Genomic DNA, 22,027 nt, shown 5'->3' on the forward strand with positions numbered 1-22,027 from the left:
GAGCATTTGTAGCTCTGTCTACAAATTGACCATGACTAGCACTGTTTGTAACAACAGTCTCTATGTTACCTAACTGTCAGACGGGACTGATCTGGTATGAACTGGTAGGTATTTATTGGAGCATAACTGTGAAGTAAGGTTCTCCACAAAAGCAGGAAGAGTTTTTGTTTGTTTTAAGTCCATTAGCTCATATTTATGCACCTGTTTCAGACAGGAAAACTGGACTCAGTATTTTTCTCTCCTTAGAGACAAAATCAGATCATGAATAAACAGGAACCATGGAATGGCATTGGTTGGAAGGGACCCTAATAATCACCTGGTTCCACCCCCCCTGCCATAGACAGGGACACATTCCACTAGGCCAGGCTGCCCAAAGCCCCATCCAGCCTGGCCTTGAACACCTCCAGGGATGGGGCAACCACAGCTTCTCCAGGCAGTCTGTACCAGTGCCTCACCACTCTCAGAGTGAAGAATTTCCTTCTAACCTCTAATCTAAATCTTCCCTCTTTCTGTTTAAAACCATACCCCTTGTCCTGTCTTCCCAAACAAAATGTTGCTCTCCATCTTTTTTATATGCCATCTTTTATAAGCCACCCCTTTAAGTATTGAAAAACTGCAATAAGGTCAACTCTGAGTGAAGTAGAGTGACCTTGTTTATAAAACATTTGTACAGTTAGAAAGGACCTGAAGAGTTCAGTTGGTTTGTTTGCACCAGGTCATTCCTGTGTCAGGCCTTACAGGTCTTGTACAGCCAACTTGCCAGTATGTTTGTTTTCAATTATTTACCATCCTTACTGTTTAAAAGTTTTTTCCTGCTTTTTTGCTTGAAACACTTCTTTCTGATCCTGTCTACTATTGACATAGACAAAAAAAATAAATAAATCAGCAAGTTCAAATGTAGGCACTATCTTCTTCAATTCTTTTCTTTTGTTCTTAGGCTATCCCCATCTATAAGAAGACTTATAGACTGCTGGCCATTCTTGTTATATTCCTAATTTGCCAATATATTTCTTGAAACAGTTTTCCAAATTGAAATGCTATTAGTCTATTAGTCTTGTATCATTAACAGTTCTGGGTAGAGAGGAAAGATTATTCTTTCCTCTAAACAGTATCCCTGTTTATATATCCCATAACAACATGAGAAAATTAGTTTATATTGTATTGGCTACATTTTGCATGGAAAAAGTTAGATCAGGAGAAGTATCATTATGGTTCTGTAGACTTGGAATTAGTGAAGTCTTCTCAATTTTCTATACCTGCCCAAGCAAATACTTGAGCATATTCAATTTACACTAGCATTTTGCAAGATTATACCAAAAACCAGAAATGGCTATGTAGCATCATGTCATCTAAAATATATAGATGGCACTTAAATAATGTTCCAATTCTTACATGTTGTGTTGTACTAATTTGCAGTGAAAGCTGGATAGACTATTCCTTCAAATGATCCAGAAACAGATTATCTTCACTGCCTGCCAGAAATTAGACAAATACTAGTAGTTTTGGTTATTCATTGCTCTTGTGTAGGAAAGACGAGAGTGTCGTATTTGATAACTTCTTCCTTAGAGAGAATAGATTTTCATAGTGTGGATTACAGATAGATTTGAGAGAGTTAAAATCTTTTTCTATAGTTTCTTAGAGCTGTAATTGATTTCAGATTCTAAAATGTGTTGTTTCTGCTCTGCATATCATTAAAATAAAATACTAGCATTCATAAAATTTCTTTGGAAGTGTTTCTTGTGTGCTGTGTTCCGTGATGTCCGTAATGTCAACTAAATTCTTGAGAATAATAGTGAAGTAATATTAAAATTAATGAACACTGATCTTTCAGACCATATTAAGGATCTGTTATAATTATGTGGTACTTCTAATACATGTGTGGATATAGCTTGCTTCTATTTGTAATTGTGTGATCTTCATTCAGAATATGCAATACATTTCCACAAATGGATCCCTTAGTAATGTTGCTGAATTGGCCAGAGTGCAAACACATGGAAATGAGCATAGAAAGAAGCCAATAAATTTTAAAGCCTTGCCTGACAGCAGTACTATGTTCTTTTTCTGTGTTGCATATTGATGTGACTCAGGCTCCACTTGCTTTTGGTTTTCTTTTCTTAAATAAGGTAAAAGTAAGTCTTTGCTAACTCTGGTTTGGTCCCAGATGCCCTCTAGTAAAATACAGACCAAACCATTTGCTTGATGAGACTGAATGGTGGCTGCAACAGAGTCATTCAGGCTCTGGCATACACTGTCTTAATGTCATTGTGCTCAAATTTCCATTGAGCATTTTAGTAGTAACTGCTGGGTATGTCCCATCTCCCTTTAGAGAAGGCCACAGCAACACTGCATCTCTAAGATGCTGCAGAAAGGAAGAGTAGATATGGGGTATATATAGGTTAATCCCTTACCAGAACTAGTGGTTTTCTTGTCTCGGAGCTAAGAAACTGGAGATGCACACTAGTTTTTATGGTCTTTTATACAAAGAGCTAACTTATCTGATTCAATATGATTCTTGTATGACTCAATAAATGGAAATTATCATCCTCTCTCTCCCCTAAAATTGCATTATTTTGAGTTTGTTGATTATTTGATATTATTACTTTTAGATCTGGAAAGATGGTATTTGGACCAGCAAACCTAGGAGAAGATGCTATAAGAAACTTCATCACAAAGCATCGTTGTAACTCCTGCTGCAGGAGGCTGAAACTTCCTGGTACTCAAAATGAAGATTATTTTTTAACCTATATCTAACTTTCTAAGTATAAGGTAGTAAGGGCCTAGGTGTGCTATAACAAGAACAGAAATTCTACAGAGATGAAACTATAGCTGGCACACTTAAACAAAGGCAAATAAGAGAATATCGATCTTTTACATTGTTCTTTTGCCCAGCAACCATGTTAGTATTCAAAGCTTCTACCCAATGAATTATTTCCTTTGCTGTGCAAAACTGATAGCATTTTGGGTGATAGCATCACCCATTTTTCCAGGGTGATCACTACAGATAGCATCAGCAATAATTTTTAGAATGAGAACAGAGAATGATCTAAAAATTATCAATGCATTAGCCAGGGAAAAAATTGCTGGAGCTTTCCTGGCCCTTGGATAGGGCCTGTACACTGCAGCACTTACCTCCTGCTTAGCTGGATCACTGATTATTCACATTAGGTTTTATAGAATGGGCTTCTGTTTATTGTGGTGCAGATTTAAAAGGCTCAAAGCCAAAATACATTGCAATTTTGGATGACTTTCCACCCACATTTTTTTTTCAGAGGAAGGTTCCTTCTTTTCAGTGCCTGCTTGGAGGAAGAATTTGTTTGATTCAGAAACAGGAACTGCAGTGTTATTGCTTTGGATTATTTGTGTATTTGTGTTTGTGGCAGCCAGAGATAACAAGGAGAAGATCAACTGAATTGACAGTGTGGGACGGTTCATTCATATCAGCTCCCACCATTTTTGGCCCCTTCAGGGCTCTCTTTCCACTGACTCTGATTTGCCCTGCGACAGATTTTCTGTCTCCTGAAAGCTGCTAACAGACTGCTGGCCACCAGTTGCAGGGTTGGACACTGCCAAGGTTTTATGTGCTTTTTAAATATTTACTTGGCAGAATCATTTATTTTTTTCATAGAATCATAAAATGGCTTGGGTTGGAAGGAACCTTAAAAATCATCCAGTTCTAACCCCATTGCCATGGGCGGGGATGCCACCCACTAGATGAGGTTGCCCAAGGCCTCATCTAACCTGGTCTTGAACACCTCCAGGGGTGGGGCATCCACAACCTCTCTGGGCAACCTGTTCCAGTGCCTCACCACCTTTACAGTGAAGAATTTCCCCCTCACATCTAATATAAATTTCCCCTGTTTTAGTATGCAACCATTACATCTGTTGTGTCACTACCTGCCCATGTAAAAAGTTGCTCTCCATATTTTTATAAGTTCCTGTCAGTACTGAAAAGCTGCATTGAGGTCTCCTTGGAACCTTCTCTTCTTCAGGCTGAACATTGCTGCCTTTCAGCATGCCTTACAGCATACCTTCGATGTCTTAAAGCTCTCTCAGCCTTTCTTCACAGGAGAGATGCTCCAGCCCTCTGGTCCAATTTCATGGCCCTCCTCTGGACCTGCTCTAACAGGTCCATGTCCTTGTGCTGGGGGCCCCAGACCTGGATGCAGTGTTCCAGGGGGTCCTCACAAGGACAGAATACAGGGGTACAATCACATCCCTCCACCTGCTGGTCACCTCTCTGTTGATGCAGCCCAGAGTGTAGTTGGTCTTCGGGGCTGCAAGTGTGCACTGCTAGCTCACATTGAGCTTTTCATGCACCAGAACCCCCAAGTGCTTTTCTTCAGGACTACTTTTAATTAATTTTTCTCCCAGTCTGTACTCTTGTCTGGGACTGCCCTGACCCAGGGGCAGCACCTTACATTTGGGCTTGTTGAACCTCATTAGGTTCATGAGTCCATTTCTCACGCTTGTTATCTTCTTGCCATAGATTTGAGAAGAAACGACTGCACAATGGAAAGGCTCCGTCCAGCCTTTGAAGGAGAAGTAGAGGCAAATGCCAGAGAAACTGATGATGCAGATGAGCCGCTGGAGTATGACACACGGTTGTGAAGCAGCAGCTGTGAGCGGAGCCTACGTATGAATGCTTAAAAACCTGTTCCCTATCACTGGCATGGGCCAATCCAAAAGAACAAAACATAGATGTCTGAGGGCAACATTTGTCTGCACTTGACAGATGCTACAGGCAAGGAATCAAAAAAAAATATTATTATTTACTCCCTTTCTCTTGTGCCTTGTGCTGGTCTGTTTGTACTGCTCGGTAAATTGCCATCAGTAGGTCACCCCTTTGGTGGATCAACTGTCCTAACAGTGCCTTTTTTTTTTTTTTTTTTGGAAATGTGGATAGTAGTTCCAAACTATGCTGGCTAAAGGCAAATGACTGTGACAAAATTATTTACAGAGGGAAATGATTTGATTTGATTTGTCTTTTTGTTCGTTAGTAAATACCTGAATATATACATGTGTAAATCACTCATTTTCAGATGCAGAGCATGCTCTGCCTTACTTTTGCTTTTGACCAATGTATACGATACCTTCCAAGACAATGTAGAAGTACTATTTTTTCTTTTTTGTTGACTTCGATGCAGAGACAAAATAAGAATATGCAAGTAATAAATTACTGATTTAAACAATAGCCATTGGTATGGCAGATGTACTGCAGAATTGTGTGGGAACTTCATCCTGAGTCCTTGTCACATAACAAGAACAAGAGAGACAGTTAAGTGTTAGATTATTGGGCCCATTTTTCCATGTAACGATTACATCATTAACCTTACTCATTTTAAGATGATGAAGCTGATACATCCACGATCTTCAGTTCAAACGTAAAGAATAACCTTGAATGTGATATAAATTTTAAGAGGATTTGTGTTTCTTTATAATATGTTAGCTTCAGGGTTTTTTTTAAGTCTTTAGGTGGTCAATTGCAAGAAGGTTTGAAAGGTCACAAAGAGTAATGTGTTCCAGCTGGTATTTAACTTCATGTTGACAATGTCAGGCCATACATGGGACTATTTTCTACCAATGTTACCAATGGTGCAGTAACATGTACGCTTTTGCAGCATATTCATCTGTTTTTCTATTGATTTTGTCTGATTTCAGGAGAATCTGATAAACATGAAAATCAATTATGTGCAATATGATTTTTGTACAATAAGGATTGAAATGAACTGCAGAGCACAAATATCTGATATAACTTATGTTGTGTTACAGATCACTTCTACCATTAAAGAATCTTCACAATTTTGTATTGAGTAGAAATACTTAATGCTGAAATGTAAATCATTGGAAAACTTTATACTCGAATAAGAAAAAAAAAACAACACGCATTTCCATCACTTTGGATAGTAAAATTTAATGTTTAACAGATCTACATGTTACATCTACCATTCATTTGGAATATTTAGAAAATGTCTGTGTACACATAGGAATTAGAATCATAGAATCACAGAATAGTTTGGGTTGGAAGGGACCTTAAAGATCATCCAGTTCTAATCCCCTTCTATGGACAGGGATGCCACCAACTGGACCAGGTTGCCCAAAGCCCCACCCAGCGTGGCCTTGAACACTTCAGGGATGGGGCATCCACAGCTTCTCTGGGTAACCTGTGCCAGTGCCTCACCACCCTCAGAGTGAAGAATTTCTTCTTTATATCAAGATTTACTCTCTTGCCATCTTAGTTTACAGCCATTATCCCTTTTCCTTTTACCACACTCCCTGATAAAGTGTCCCACCCCATCTTTCCTGTAGCCCCCCTTTAAGTACTGGAAGGCTGCTCTAAAGTTTTCCCAGAGCCTTTAGGCTAAATTACCCCACCTCTCTCAGCTTTTCTTCACAGTAGAGGTGCTCCAGCCCTCTGATCATCTTCATGGCTCTCCTCTGGACCTATCTAGAAGGTTCATGTTTTTCCTGTGCTGGGGTCCCCCAGAGCTGGACGTAGCACTCCAGGTGGGGCTTCACAAGAGCAAAGTAGAGAGGGAGAATCACCTCCTTCAACCTGCTAGCTATACCTCTTTTGATGCAGCCCAGGATATGATTGGCCTTCTGAAGAAATTGTATGTTCCCAGTTATACATTCCAAGTTTTTGTATTGATTATGATTTCAATTAAGACATTGATGTAATCACCTATACTAAGTTCAGATAAGATGCCATCAGTTCCTGAAAGTATCCTACATACACATACAAACAGTGATTATTTTTGCTTTTTATCTTTTTGTGTTAAAAAACATCTCCCTGTTTGAAAGAAAAGTGTATGGAGCAACATGCTCCATACTAAAAAATGGTATATGTAGAATGAAAGATTTTCAGAACAGAGTTCTTTCTCTGCTTTGCTTGACAACGACTGTGGAAGAGGAAATCCTGCATGTCAAACTGTAGGGTTTCCTGATTGTTAGTTTCAATATTTGTTTTTGCTTAAAAGCATGTTTAGATTATTATTATTTTTTAAATACTTCTGGTGTGTTCAAAGAAAAGTTCTACTTTGCTCAAATAGTAAAGGTGGTAAATTTCTAAAAAAAAAAAAAAAGTTAAAACAAAAAGTTATAAACTCACATTTTAATATGATCTTAAAGGAAATTTTATGAGAAGCATAGAAGAGCTGGGGTTGACCTGTGAGGAACACTTAGCTGATTGAAGAGTTAGAACATGGCCACAAAATAATGGAGAAGGAAGAGGCCTAAGGCTGGTCTCAGACATCTGCTATGCATCCATTTAAGGAATGGGCTAGAATGAGGGGGGGCTAATGAACTAAACCTATAGGACCCCATTGCACAGCAACTGACCCAGGTGAGCAGGGCAGTCTTCAAAGACACCGTAACAGCAAATGAGACCTTGAGCTAGCTACAAGCTCACCCTATGCTGCTAACTAGATTTAAAATTGGGCTCAAATGACTTGGAGGACTGGATTAACTTTTGATGACTCCTGGGCAACTAACAAGGCCAGGCTGCCCTCAAATGATCACTTGGGGAAACTAGCTGGAATTAGAGTTGATTTCACATGACTCCTTTGCAGGTTAATTGGCTCCGAATTTGATTTCAAATAGCTTGTGAAATAAATACCATGGGCAAAGTTGACCCTGGGCAATTTATTGGGTGTAAAGCTGACCTTCAGTGGATCTCATGTTGTTCTCAGTTGACCTTTTTTAGCTAATGCTAGCATGTTGACCTCAGATGAGCCTTGAGGATCAAAAAAATGCTATTTTAACCTCAAGTGACCTCCACTAGTAATTAGAGCTCATATTTTACCTGAACTGACCTCTTGCCAAAACCTGAGATGACTCTGCAATAAAATTTGAATATGATGTTGACCCCAGACAGGAAACAAGGACTATGGATGCCTTCTAATGATCCCTGAGCACCAAACGAGCACCTGAAGTGACAACTCAAGCAATTAATTGGATATCAGCTTTACCTTAAATTACCTCTGGGCACCAAAAAAATTCTTCCCTGGCCTCATAAACTCTTGGGCTCTCTGGTTAACCCTAGATGAAGCATGGCAGCTTAATTGGATCTCAAGCTGACCTTAAATGATTGTTCTCTCCCCTAGGTGAGAACAGTGTTGATCTTAAATGACCACTGTGCATGTAATCGAATGTCATGTTGACCTCAGGTGATCCTGGGTCACAACGACAACTTAGTTGACCTCAAACAATGCCTTAAATATACATAGATCTGATAATGATGTCATACTGCTCTTCTGGATAGGTTAATTGGCACTTAAGTTGACCTCAAATGATGTAATGGTGATTGATTAGCCCTCAAATTGACCTCAAATGGTCCCCCTGAGTGGCAGCAATGGCTGTGGTGATCTCCAGTGACTCTGGTCAAGATAATTCACTCTCACATCCATAGTTAACCTCATTTGACACCATTACAAGAGGTGGTGGCAGAATATGATCTCAACTAGTGCCATCTCTCTCCTTTCTGAATTTGATCTTTTAAATTAGGCAAATATGTTTAACATTGATGACATCCAAATAACAAATAGAGGCTGGCAGGTACCTCAAGAGAGCTTGAGTGCCAAAAAATTTCTTTGGACTAGGACATACAGTCTGCACATGACTGCCTGTGACCATGGATAAGAAGCTGAAGATGGCTGCTGTGGTTCCTGTCCTGTGATGGGCTGTCTGCTGGCATGCAGAGTCCCTGTCCTATTTTGGTGTCCTAACGCGACCTCAAACTCAACATTTCAGTCTTCTGAACTGAGCACTTCTGAAATGTCATTCATAATTCCACATTGCCCATTAAAAGGACATCACTTTTACACAGTCCTTAGTAAAAATATGACCTAAAGGAAACCCACAACTTTGCCATTGACTTCAGTGGGGCTTTCAGTGCCCAAGTAAAAAATCTGTCTACCTAACCATTTCTTTGAACCTCTTCTTCTGTCTCTAAGACCTGTTTGGATCCATAGTCCAAATAGACTATGATCATGTTGATTCTTCTAAGTGAAGACTCTAATATTTAAAACAATATATCTTACTCTGTCCATCCTACAATGTAAGACCATCAGATTTTTTTAGGTGTGTCTAACACACCCTTCAGAATCCACACTAAATCTTATTGTATTAATATCATATCAAGTTTTCTATCAAGCCAGACATAGAATTAGCTCAATATTTGAATTCTAGGTGGGTTGAAGCATTTGCTCTGAAATTCTGTGGCTTCTGCTTAGAGCACTGAATAGTTTTCAATCAGGCAGATTCCTCAGAGTTGAATGCAACACAAATACTTCTGACAGGATCACCAAATCTGTCTGCTTCATAGTCCCTTAATTACACAACAGGTGCGTAGTTGCTGTGATCCAGCCTGCATGGGTGCTAGTGGTCATCTTTTCAACAGCAACTGACCTTCCAGTTATGATTATGATACATGATACCAACTAAAAAGACATTAACAGTAAATTGCAACATAGAAAATGATTAAATATTCCATATTTAAATGAATTTCAGCTTTAGTTCCATGCTAACTAATATTCATTATCTTGCTTTGTATCAGGAATGGAAATGCTGTTTTGTCCTCCATTCCACAATATGCCAAATACTATGTCAACTCTGTTACACTGTGTGTTCTGCTCTCCTAGACAGAATGGTTTCTAATTCAAGTCCCATTTGAAACTCACACTCTCTTATGTACTATGTACTTGGCTAATGCCTCCTTGGATACTTAATGTTTCCTTTGCTTTTAACTTATGGACACCAACCATGTTACAGAATCACAGAATTGAAGATGATTCTGTGTTAGTTGCCTAGATGATCCAAGCATACTCTGATAAACTACAAATGTGTAGACACTGGAAAAGCCTTAAGGTCAAAATTGGAAAAGTATGCCATTCCCAAGTTAGAAAATATCTTCTTCTGCTGTACTCCCCATCTGCTCCCTTCCAAACATTGACTCTTAGAGGTACTTTACCCCTACCAAAATATTACAATCATAAAGCATGGATCAAATATACTCTCATTGCAAATGTGCCAGTGCAGAAGGGCCTACTATGTATGTATTACTGTGTGTAGCAGTATGTGGAAGGCATGTTGTGGTAAGAGTTGTGGCAGAAGGCTGGTATTTCTTGATTGGAAGAGCTAAGGTGATGGAGTTTGACTGGAAGTATGCCAGGCCTTCTTTCTTCATTTGGTGAAATCCTAACATGGAATGAATATTGATCTAAAATTAATAGACTTTCTGGAAAGCTACATAGAGCTCTGATGTTTAAATTAAATTTCTGTAGACACATCTATATTATTATACTTTAAATACGTAATAGATCATTATGAAACAAATTGGATAGGCTAAGTACCAGCACAGAATGGATTTGCTGTCTTTTTCCGCTACACGAATCTGTGCACTAATTGGAAACCCTTGGATTCCCAAGAGAGAAGTCAGACAGCTGGCTGTTTACGCTCTATGTGCCAGCAGATTTCAGATAACTACTTTACCTACCTACATTCTTGCTTCTGTTTAATTAATATACCACAATTATTTATGTGAATAAAGATTAAACTGTTGTACTTGTTGTGTCGTTTAAATATAACAATGTTGTTCCAGATCCAGGGAAGCACTGAAGGCACTAACACAAGAAGAGTTTTAAGTTACACATTTTTGTCCATCAACTGTGTTTGACTGCTGAGAGGAAGAACTGGAAACCAGCACATCAGGGATACACAGTTTTAATTAACAGACAGCCAATGAAGACTTTTATTTACTACCATTGTTTGCCATTAGGCGTGCATCAGAAAACCTCAGTTTTCTTATGCCTTTGCACATTTATTATAAAATGTTTGCTTTTGCATTACTTCTTAGTTAAAGGGATATATTTTTTCAAGCCTCTTCTAGCCTCTAATCCCATAGTCCCCCTTAGTAATTACAAAAATTAAATGTCAGTCTCCTTCACTTCAGTCTCAGACCATTACCCTTACCCACAGTTTTCATTTTACACACTACCATTCCTCACCTTCTGCACTCCTATCATGCACTCTTGTCTTGGTCTTTTGGAGCACAGTTTAGCTGAAGGCCTCCTTTTAGTGATCCTTCCTATATTGCACTTTTCTTTTTACATGCCTTGTTAACTATGGCCTCACTTCAAATTCTACCCACCAGTTTTCATTCTCTTACCTATCTCAATATTTCTCTGCTATGGGATCCAGTTCTGGATCTTATCTTGGCCTCAGTCATGATGCTTGAGCAGACCACAAAGGGGAACAGCAGGAGAGAATTTTTGTCCCATTGTGAAGAACATGTACCCAAGCCAACAATCATGAGCAAACTGCTCCTGTGTTTGATGCTCAAACACTATATTTGTTGAAATGTAAATGAAAATTTGTTCTTTTCTCCCCTCACAGCAGCCTAAGCTACTACATTTATGTCCGTGGGTTGAAATTCCTTCTGGGGAACAATGTGATATATATACATGTATATATATTTAAATCTGTTTCACTGGTGGCACTGTTTTCCAGTGCCTTTAACTCTCTCTCAGAGACAGTGACAAAATGACCCACTGGCTCCTGTAGAACAGAGAATCATTTAATATACCATGAAAAACTTACCACAAGTTCTCTCTTTATTCAATGTACACATTTTAACCAAAATAATAAAGGACACATACATGCATTAATTTGGCAAACAGCAAGCATGTTCTGCATGTGCTACATGGGACTGTGTATCTTTAACATAGCCCTTGCCACAAGTAGGTTTGCCTACAACCTTCTCCTTGTCAGATCGCTTAAACCTCAAAGAAACAGCATACACAAATTTTCAGGGCACGAAGGTAAACTGCACTGCCTGGGAAACCTTCTTTAAGCTGATGCTGTAACAATACACAGTGAAGCACCTGTACAACAATCTTTTCATGAATCTCCCACATGCTTGTTTGTCACACATCATTGTTTCTTTCCTTCTCTAAAATTGTTATGAGTCTTAAGGACTGAGTTGGTCTCTTCATGCACTTAAAGCAGGAGTAATACATAGCATTCTTTGTTTCCTGCTGAAAATTACTGATAATAAACATAAGTAACTGAATAAATAAGCTCTCTTCACCACAGATTGCATTTCAATGCTTTGGGACTTAATTCATACAATCAGGCATTTATAATAGCACAAAGAGAATATATTAAGTGTCTTCTATTTATATTGCTGCTCTTTAAGGGTAGACAACAAATTGCTTATTAAGAAAGTACAGAGAAAAAAAAAAAAGCACTCTTTTTTTCTTTTTTTTTTCTCTCCCCCCCCCCCTCCCCCCCAAACAGAAACATCTCCAATTATCTAATAATAGTTAATATTTTCATTTGCTTTGTTTTTATTGGGGTGCTAAGACCTTTCTTTCTGTTTTTTTAGGGTCAGGCACATAATTTGCAGAGAAGTTGCAGTTGGCTTCCCAATGCTGCTGCTTATGTGAGAATGAGCTTGACCTGTGGGAAGCCTTCATTACATTTTTGCAATGCTCATATCCAGTTGCTCCTTGACACTACATCTATCCAGCACACTGGTTACATAAATAGTTACTCTGATAACTATTATTATTATTATTAACTATTATTATTATTATTAGTTGTTGTAGTAGTAGTAGTGGTAGTAGCTGCCAGTCTCAATGGTACATACCAAAACAAACAAACAGACAAAACCAATAACGTCCTGTCCACAGGGTTTTGGAGATTTAGGAAATCAGATTATACACTGCAAAATCTGCACCTGTGTTTTGCAATATTCACTTTTGGTCGCAAATCCTTTCCTCACAGATCAGCCCACCTACCTGCTTGAACATGCCAGCAAGTCTGTGGCTCCAAGGCTTAGAATTAGGTGTGTAGTGCAATTGTGGAAAAGAAAACATAGGCTTCCAAAGAGATACTCCTTGCTTCTCCACAGAAAACTGGAATCAAGGGTACAGCAATGACATCTAATTGCAACATGCAGGGTCCACAACATGGAAGAAATTACAGACAGTGCTGGTGCCAGCTTTCCAATTAAAATTGACAGGTCTTTCAGCAAGCATGAAAAATTTTTGTACCAAAACAAAACAAAGAAACAAAAAACCAAAACCCAGCAACCTGCTTCCTGCGTCCCTCCAGCATAAAAACCACTGCAAAAGTTAAAGTCTTTGCTCCACTGCTGATGTTTACTATCCAGTTCAGGAAAAGACAAAAATACATGGAAATAAAGTAATAAAAAACAGGAAAGCAAAGTGAATGGTAGGAAGAGAGAAAAGACTATTTTACCTGTTATTATTTATTTCTTAATTGTTATATTTTATTTTTCCTACTCGAACAGTGCAAGAAGGCACAGCCTTGCAGCTTTTTACACCCACCTGAACCCAAACTTTTGGTGTTCCATGTGCCTCCTATTTGCACACAGTGCCATGCCACAGTAAGTCTTCTGAAGTAGTGATACAATTACAGCAGTGGTTGCATTTTCAGATTGATTTATTGCAGCAGCTTTCAAGGTGGGACTGCAGGTTTTTATTGCTTTGGTTATAATAAGCTCTGAGATGTGATGCCAAATGAATAATAAACAAAATAAATAGATTTCTTATAAAGGGCAGCTAGTACATTAAAAGTCCCTTTTCTATTTTTTGGACCTACATCTTAGAGCATACATGAAGCTGACGTTTCAGAGACTGTAGTTAAGGTAAGTTTAGATGCACTGTGAGGACAGACCTGTAGCTTGAATCCAGCTTGAGGTCCCATGTGGACTGAGCTTTTGACAGGCTTCATGATTTTGCTAGCATCTCCAGGGTCCTTTGACTGTCATCACTTAGCAGCTGCCTCCCAGTAATTCTTGGTATTTGGAAAAATTATCTCCTCTCCTCTTCTTGGAACAGCAAAACTAGACTTCACCCACAGATTGCAAAATGGCTTATAGATCTACATAAATTCTGTTATAAATATTGTCATTCCATCCAATTTTCCAAGCCCAAACTTATGCAAAAATGTTTTCTGTGCACGATACTCTCTAAAACAGTTTAATGAGTAGAGCGAGCTCTATATGCTCACTTCTTCCTATAAACATCTCCTATTTATTAGATGTTGTGTTCTATTTAGCTTTCTGTCTTGCATTTGTGATTGCATGCACTCTGCTTGATTACCTAGTAAAAAGTCCAAAAATGCAGACATTAACTTGATATTGCTGGCAGCATGCCACCTCTGCTCAAATGATAAGGCATTCTCATTGTTCTAGGCCATGCTGAAATGGAACATCCCAGCAAAGAGAAAAAATTCTTTTCCTTCCATCTCAATCCTAATTCTAGTCTAGGTGTTGAACTCAGGTTTATAAGAGGGGTAGATGAAGGCACCGAGCTCCCATGCTGAATCTATGAAAACTTTTCTTTAAAATTCTCCATTATTTGAACAGCTCTGTTAACCAAACCTATTATCTTTCCCCTTTGGTTTTCAAGTTGAGAAAGGAAAAGCAACTTCTTTAACGGCCCACAGATTGATGATTAACATTTTACATGTCCCTGCTGGTAAGCAAAAGAACTGCTTTGTGGACAGTGAAAATGCAGTAGAGAAGGAAGCGGGAGTCAACTTATGTTACTAAGTTGTACTGCTTCATTAATCACAATCTTTTTTATTACATCGCTCAAAGCCAAATCCATTCTACTTCTCAGGAATGGATTAGATCAAAACCAAGTACACTTAATGCACCTTTGACATCTGGCCTAGCAGCTGGCTATCTGCTAATATTGCTCTTAAGAAGTGTCAGGAGCCACATTTACTGTGACCATTCTAGCCCTTCTGATTTAAGCTACTGTAGAGGGCAATGAATTACCTTAAAGGAGCTCCTCTGGAAAGCCTTAAGTTTTATGCTGGACCCCTGCCAGCCTCACTACTTCATGAGTATGAACAATCAGACAATTGAACTGATTTGACTTTGCCACTCCTGGAGTTTCATTGCCTTTAACCTTGGGATGTAATGATGGTAATGCCATGCTAAGTGCCTCTCCTACTAGGGGGAATAGGGTTTGTCGGTTCAAGTAGGGCACCCATTCTTGTTAGCTGAAAACTGCACTGATTTGCAGTGAGAGGGGAAATAGGTTGAGCATGATTAACACCATTTTGAATGCAGCTTATATTCTTTTAAGGTTTTTGAGGTGGGAAGTGTCCAGATGTATTTATCTGTGTTTTAATTGTAAACTCATTACCAAGCAAGGTTGACCTTAGCTATTTTTTTTCCCTTATTTTCTCTCTCTCTCTTTTATTTTATTTTATTTTATTTTATTTTATTTTATTTTATTTTATTTTATTTTATTTTATTTTATTTTATTTTATTTTATTTTATTTTATTTTATTTTATTTTATTTTATTTTATTTTATTTATTTATTTATTTATTTTTTTCCCAGAGAGATTCTTTAACGTCTACCAAAGACTCAATAACAGCAGCCTAAAAAGTTTGTACCCCCCTGCCTGCAGGCAGAGAAGTGGTGGATTGGTTTGATTTTGGGCTTTATTAAACATGGAGGCTATTGTTCCTCCCTGATGAAGGCTCTGTGAGAAGAAAGTTTTCTTTTCCTGGCAGTGGAAGGTAGAGTGATAAGATCTGGTCAGTGAAAATTGCCAACCTATGTCTGGTAGGACAAATTACAGAGTCTGTGGCTTTTCATATGACATCTTGCCTTCTTTATTTCCTAGTTATTTTCCTGTGCCTTCTCATGTTATTTACTTCTGACTGTCTTGACTTGACAAGAACCTAGGCGAGGAGATGATGACAATACTGAACAGCAGTTTAACAGTCTTTATGATAACTTGGCCCTTCTCAGTCAGAAGGCTTTTGACAGAGTCATCAACTTCTGTCACTGATGTTGTGGTCAGAGGAAGCTATCGGGCTGTTGTACTCATCTATTCTGACCCACATGAAACAGACACTCCTGTCCAAAAAAGTCCAGGTTATTGGGCAGGGATCTGTGTGCTCACTGGGGCCCATATAGAGTCTGTATGCTCTAGGAGAATTTCTCCTCATTTTGCAGATTAAAAGCTGTGACTGATATTTATTAGTTAATCTCAGTGTGAAAGAGATGAAAGGGGCTTTGGTTAATGCATTAACCTGTTAACCATATGGTGTAGGGACCAGTATGCATTCACTGCCACCTTTCCCACTGTCTCCACACCTAGGAAGGGAGTGAAGTGGATCCTGGGGATTGGTAAAAACCTAGATCCCTGTAGCTTTCTTCACCAGAAGGCAAGGACCAGAGATGTAATTATAATGTTACAATTACAGAGAACAATGAAAAGCCCTTTGGGACAAAATGGTCCAAAAAATGTGGTTCATCTTTTCCTGTGAGAGGGAGGGCAATTCTGGGGAGTATTTTTGAAGGCTGAGTCTTACCAGGGGAAGGGAGACAAATGCTGCTCACTCTGTGAGTTGAATGCAAGTCCAGAAGCTGAGCAATGTTGTTAGCTCTTCTACTTAGGAGTCCTACCTTACAGAGGGATCATACTGTGGCATAGTTAGAGTGTGTCACTGGGCAGTATCATAGAATCATAGAATCAAATAATCACAGAATCATAGAACAGCTTGGGTTGGAAGATCATCTAATTCCACCCCCCCCGCCTTGGTCAGGGATTCCACCCACTAGATCAGGTTGGCCAAGGTCATCCAGCCTGGCCTTGAACATGTCCTCATGTCCTGGGATGGGGCATCCACAGCTTCTCTGGACAACCTGAGCCAGTGCGTCACTGCCCTTACAGTGAAGAATTTCCTCCTAATGTCTAATCTAAATGTATCTTTTAGTTTAAGGCCATTTCCTTTATCATTATCATTAGTTGGCTTTTGTTGGGAAGGATAAAGAAAATGGAAAATGTTCACCTCTCAGGCCTCTGTCTTTTTCAGAAATAAACAAATAACAACTTCCCAAAGCCTATTGTTTCCTATCAATCAGCAATGCTTGTTCCAGGACTTTTTTATAACACAAGTGGGAGATCAACTCTTCAAATACTCATCTGCATTTACTCCCACTTGACAGCTTGGCAGCACCTTCACTCTGGTTCACCTATTCCATATTCTTCTAATACTACTCCCTGTTATAAAGAGACCCTATAAGGTCCTGCAGGGACCTTCCTCCCTATGTCAAACATTTCTTTTAGAAACGGTATTTTCACTGTGTTATCTATTTCTCCTCAGCAAATTTCAGCAGAGTAGCTCTCCAAACAACTTTGCATGTAGAAATGAATTCAGTCATACACAAGATTTTGCAGGAACATACAATCCATTTCATTATGGCCATATCCAGTTGGTTAGCATCATGATTGCCCTAAAAAGGGCAAAATGATCTGTGTGGTGGCAGGAGCAGCCTTCTTGAAAGAGACCTGGCAGTCCTCTTGGACAGCAAACTGAACATGAGTTGGAATGGCATTGCATTGTAATGGAGAAGCAAGGGAGAAAAAAAATCAAATCCTGGACTGCATCTACAGTGACATTACTAGCAGAGACAGAGATGTGACCTTCTCACCCTACTTGGTGCTTGTCAGGCAGCACCAACAGTACCGTGTCTAGTTCTGGTCCCCACTATTCAGGAAAGATGTGGGCAGCCTGAAGAAGGTCCAAAAGAGAGCCATGAAGAAGATCAAAGTGTTGGTGATCCTGTGAAGAAAAGACTAAAGGAGTTGGATCCTTTCACCCTGGAGAACAGAAGCATTGGGGGACCTTATTCCAATATTTAAAAGGTGGCAACAAAGTGAACAGAGGTGCTCTTCATGAAGAGTCACATGGAGAAGGCAAGGGGCAACAGGTACAAGGAGAGGTTGCATCTGGATATAAGAATTCTGTACAGTGAGAACAGTTAATCACTGGATGTGGTAGAATCATTATCAGTGGAGGTTTTTAGGATGCCATAGTACAGGCTGCTAGATAATCTCATCTAGGCTTCCTTTTCCTATGAAATATTGAATCTGATGATCTTTCAAGGTCCCTTCCAACCTGGGCTATTCTGTGATTCTATTATTCTATCACTTTTGGGCTGGAAATTTCTGTTTAAGCTAGAGTTCTCAATAACTAAGACCAGTGACAAAGGACCAGAATATGTAATGATGAATGATAATGTGAGATAAAGTTTCCCACCTGCTCTGAATGTTTGCTTGGCCTCATACCAATCTGCAAGCTGTTTAGCCAAAGGCAGACAAGAAACAAAATTCAGTTAACAACCTTCATAAGACAAAGGGGTTCTTTTGTACGCTAGTTGGGTTTGTGCAGCCAGTGTCTGGAATCTTGATTTCTGTAGAAGTTTTTTTAGCTTAAACAGACTGAATTTATGTAGGAAATCCTGAGAGTTTGGTAGCATCTTTAAATATTTCTGGTCTGTCATTATTTTTCTTTACACTTGCAAATATGTGGTTTATGTATATGTCTATTTAAGTAAATTTTATGCTTGTACAGTGATTTTATGCCTTCAGTTGCACCACTGCTGCTGGTTTCAGTAGAGTAACTATGGGTTAAAACATCTATAAAAAGAGCACTCCTGACATTGAAATATGTAAAACCTTCCTCGTTTCATGTGGTCCTATTTTTCTTACAAATATTTTCTAAGGGAATCTTTTTGACCATTAGGTACATAGTTAAATTTTAAAAAAAACTGTTTAACAATAGTGTGTTGGTTGCATTTGAAGCATGTGATTGAAAGAGTATTTTATCTCCTTAACACAGGAAAAATATAATTTCAAATGGAACAAAACAGATCAGTCAGATGTGAAGTACTCCTGCCTGCACCTCTCTGCTGGAGGCAGGATGAAATACTTTTACAAATAGTTGATCTTTCCAATAGAGGGCAGTGTGTCAAGGACTCCCTATGTTGCAACACTGCCTTGCATTGGAAAGAATGTTAGAGTAGCTCTAGCAGAGGTCCAAGTTCAACACAGCACTGGAAAGAAAACCTCTTGGGAAACAGCCTAAATAGATAATGACATAAGCTTTTAATGCCTCACACTCTCCTATTTGAGACCAGCCATTAGTTCAAGTGGTACTAAATTGTGGTCTGTAAATTTAAAATAGAAAAATTAGTGTTATTCCCTGTGCTGTTGATGCAAGCACTTGATGGATGCATTTTTGGTCACATTTTATAATACACACTGAGTTCTGTGCAGCCATTAAATGACTGAGGAATTTTAAGTGGAACTTCTGTTATCAGCCTTCTGTGGTGTTTGTTCCAATTCTTAGTCTTTCCATAGAATATCATAAAGACACCATTTTCTTTTTAATGAAAAGATGTTTCTTTCTCTCTCTTTTTTATTTTTTTATTTTTTTAATTTTTTTTTATTTTTTTTTCTGTTCTTCTTTGTTGCCTTTTATAGCAATATTCCTCACAGAAAAACTGTGCCTACAGGAAAATATATTTTTAATTGAAAGAGCACTAAACCTAATACTTTTGTCACTCTTTTTGATTATATGTTTTTATTAACATCTGTCACATATTATCTTAAACAGCTTTTGCTGGACAATATCTTTTCCTAGGGGCTGAAGACACCTTTGAAAATGCAAAGCTTATTTGATTGCATTCACTGAATGTTTTTGAACTAAAATGAAAATAACAAATTTGACTTTCCAATTCCATGCAAGGATTTTAAAATCTGTTAGTTTAGTTCAGTGATGTTTAGGGGCCACTGAGTCATTTGTAAAAGGCATAATACCTATGCTTTACTACTTTTTGGAGAAAATGTAAATGGTGTGAATTCAGTAGAACTGGATAACTTTTTGCATGCAGTATTGAAGGTTAAGAGTGATAGCTTTAAATCCAGATTTACAAACAGCCACGGCTTCTCAGGGTGCTTTTTCAGTGATATGACAGGAATGCAGAATTTTCCTTTTAAAGATTGAAATTTTGTTACAGTTCAGACTGACTTGCACATAGCAAGTCACTCTGGGACACTGGAAAAATAACTCACCTCAGAGAGCAACAGAGTGGATTTCATTAGTATCACAGATGGCAGCAAGAGATGCGGACTTTGCCAAGAAAATATAGACTGATTTGATAACATCTGGAAACCTTACGGTAAAGATGAAGACAGTACATATACCTAAAAAGTGCCAAGAAATAGATAAACAGATATGCAGATGCCAAGTCATCTACTTACCTAAAATGATAGCAGTAATCAATGATCACAACTAGTGTGCCCAAAACATGCTGCTTAAACTTGCTATTGTTCTAATTTTTTCAGTAGGCCTCTCAATTAGCTGTATAATATTATTATGATTTAGTTCATGAAGAGAAAAATTATAATTCATTAAAATAACATTTTTGTTCTGTATAGATTTTGGCTGGTAAAGTATTCCGCACTTCCTCAAGCTGCTGGGATAGCTATATTCAGATGGTTACTTAAGCACATGACTAGCTTTAAGCACATGGAAGAGGTATTGATTTCTTTGGATTGGGTATGAGCTTAAAAGGTGCACACAAGTTAATGCTTTGGACTCTACTGGGACTCCTTAAAAGCATGGCCTTCAACCTCGCTTCTGTTATAAGGCAGGGAGGGTAGAGAAGAGAAGGGATAATGGCAAAGAACCTTTCTAAGGGACAGAAATAGTGGAGTGCCCCTGAAATGTACTTCCCTTTTTGAATTGCCCTGCAGTGCAAGCTATTCAGTATTTGTAGCAGGCAAATACAAAGACTGTACAAAAGTGAGAAATCCTGTATTACCCTGCACATCTGCTGGGAGTGGCTCCAGAGACACCTAGTAGGAAGCACTGTGCACAAAACTATTTTGTAACCTGGAAAAAAAATATTTTTTTTGTAGTGAGAGGGTGAGCATGTTGATTAGGGCAGCATGGCCAGTTAAAGAAGGTGAAGATAGAATGAGCATCACATCATTACCTTCACACCAGCCTTCTTACCTCCCATTTGATATCATAGTGATACTGAGTGTGTTGCATTGCCTCAGAAGAAACATAAGGGATCAACTACAATCCCAGTAAATGAGAAATCTGACTTTTAACCTGACAGGAATTTTTTATTGGTAAGGGAGTAACTCCAAAATACATTTACTAAGACTTCACAGCTGAAAACTTCACAGTGCTTGGTCTTCAGCAGTCAGAAGGAAGCAAAGTATATATAAAACCTGGACTATGTCCATTACTGAGTCATTTAGAGGAGTGTTTCAAAGCCAATCAACTGCTATTGCAATTTTCATGGCTCTTTCACAGTAACTGAATGCATTTTTGAATTCCAAAATATAACAAAACAGAAGGGGATAGAGGAAACAGTTTTTAAAGCCCTGTGATAAAGAAAGGTTTTCTTTAATCTGAAGAAATTCCAGACAAGCTCAGCATTTGCACAAAATTGCTGTTGGTTAATTAGTTGAAATGGAAGCAGTGTGTACACCAGCTTTATTAGGGTTGGACTGAATCTGCTGCTCATGGAAGTAATCTCTTAAGCTCAGTGCTGCATTTACTTTTGTGGCAATTTTGAAGGGAAATCGCAACAATTATTTCTAAATCACAGATGGTACTTAATCTGTTTACTTTTTTATACATGCAAAATTCTAGGCTTCCGTATGAAGTATGCATTTTACACAACTAAACTGTCTATATGAACACTATGAACACCTAAAACACCACCACGTAGTTTCATGCTGTTGTTCTAGATTATCCAAAGTGTCCATGTGCTGGGGAGAGCTATGAGAGACCTAACACCTTAAGGAGCAGCATGTAGAGGTCCAGCAAGTCCATGGAGGAGGCCCATGAGCAATGTAATCAAGACCAACACACCCTTCTGTTCAATTGATTCCTTACAGATAGAACATCCATATTAAAGATTTGCTCTGACTTTTTGAGAATCATAGCTAAACAGTTTTAATGAATATCTGTAGGGGAAAGTATTTATTTATTTATTTATTTTTAGCCTGTTCACAGAATCACAGAATTGTAGGGGTTGGAAGGGACCTCAAGAGATCATTGGGTCCAAGCCCCTGCCAAAGCAGTTTCCCTAGAGCATGTTGCCCAGGTGGGTGTCCAGACGGGTCTTGAACATCTCCATGGAAGGAGACTCCACAACCTTCCTGAGC

At 38.6% G+C, this 22,027-nt stretch overlaps 1 protein-coding gene across 8 annotated transcripts in view; it reads left to right on the top strand.

Moving 5' to 3' along the window:
• The window catches only part of TRPM6 (transient receptor potential cation channel subfamily M member 6), a 97,811-nt gene extending 89,596 nt beyond the window's left edge, over nucleotides 1-8,215 (top strand). For all 8 annotated transcript variants that reach the window (XM_068667435.1, XM_068667436.1, XM_068667433.1 and 5 more), the window contains 2 exons: nucleotides 2,607-2,713; nucleotides 4,487-8,215. In XM_068667435.1, coding sequence (XP_068523536.1) covers nucleotides 2,607-2,713; nucleotides 4,487-4,608 — 229 coding nt within the window. In that variant the 3' untranslated portion in view covers nucleotides 4,609-8,215. The remainder of the gene's footprint in view (nucleotides 1-2,606; nucleotides 2,714-4,486) is intronic.
• The last annotated feature ends 13,812 nt before the right edge of the window (nucleotides 8,216-22,027 follow it).

The sequence above is a fragment of the Anas acuta genome, chromosome Z, assembly GCF_963932015.1.
Source record: "Anas acuta chromosome Z, bAnaAcu1.1, whole genome shotgun sequence".
Taxonomy (NCBI): Eukaryota; Metazoa; Chordata; class Aves; order Anseriformes; family Anatidae; genus Anas; species Anas acuta.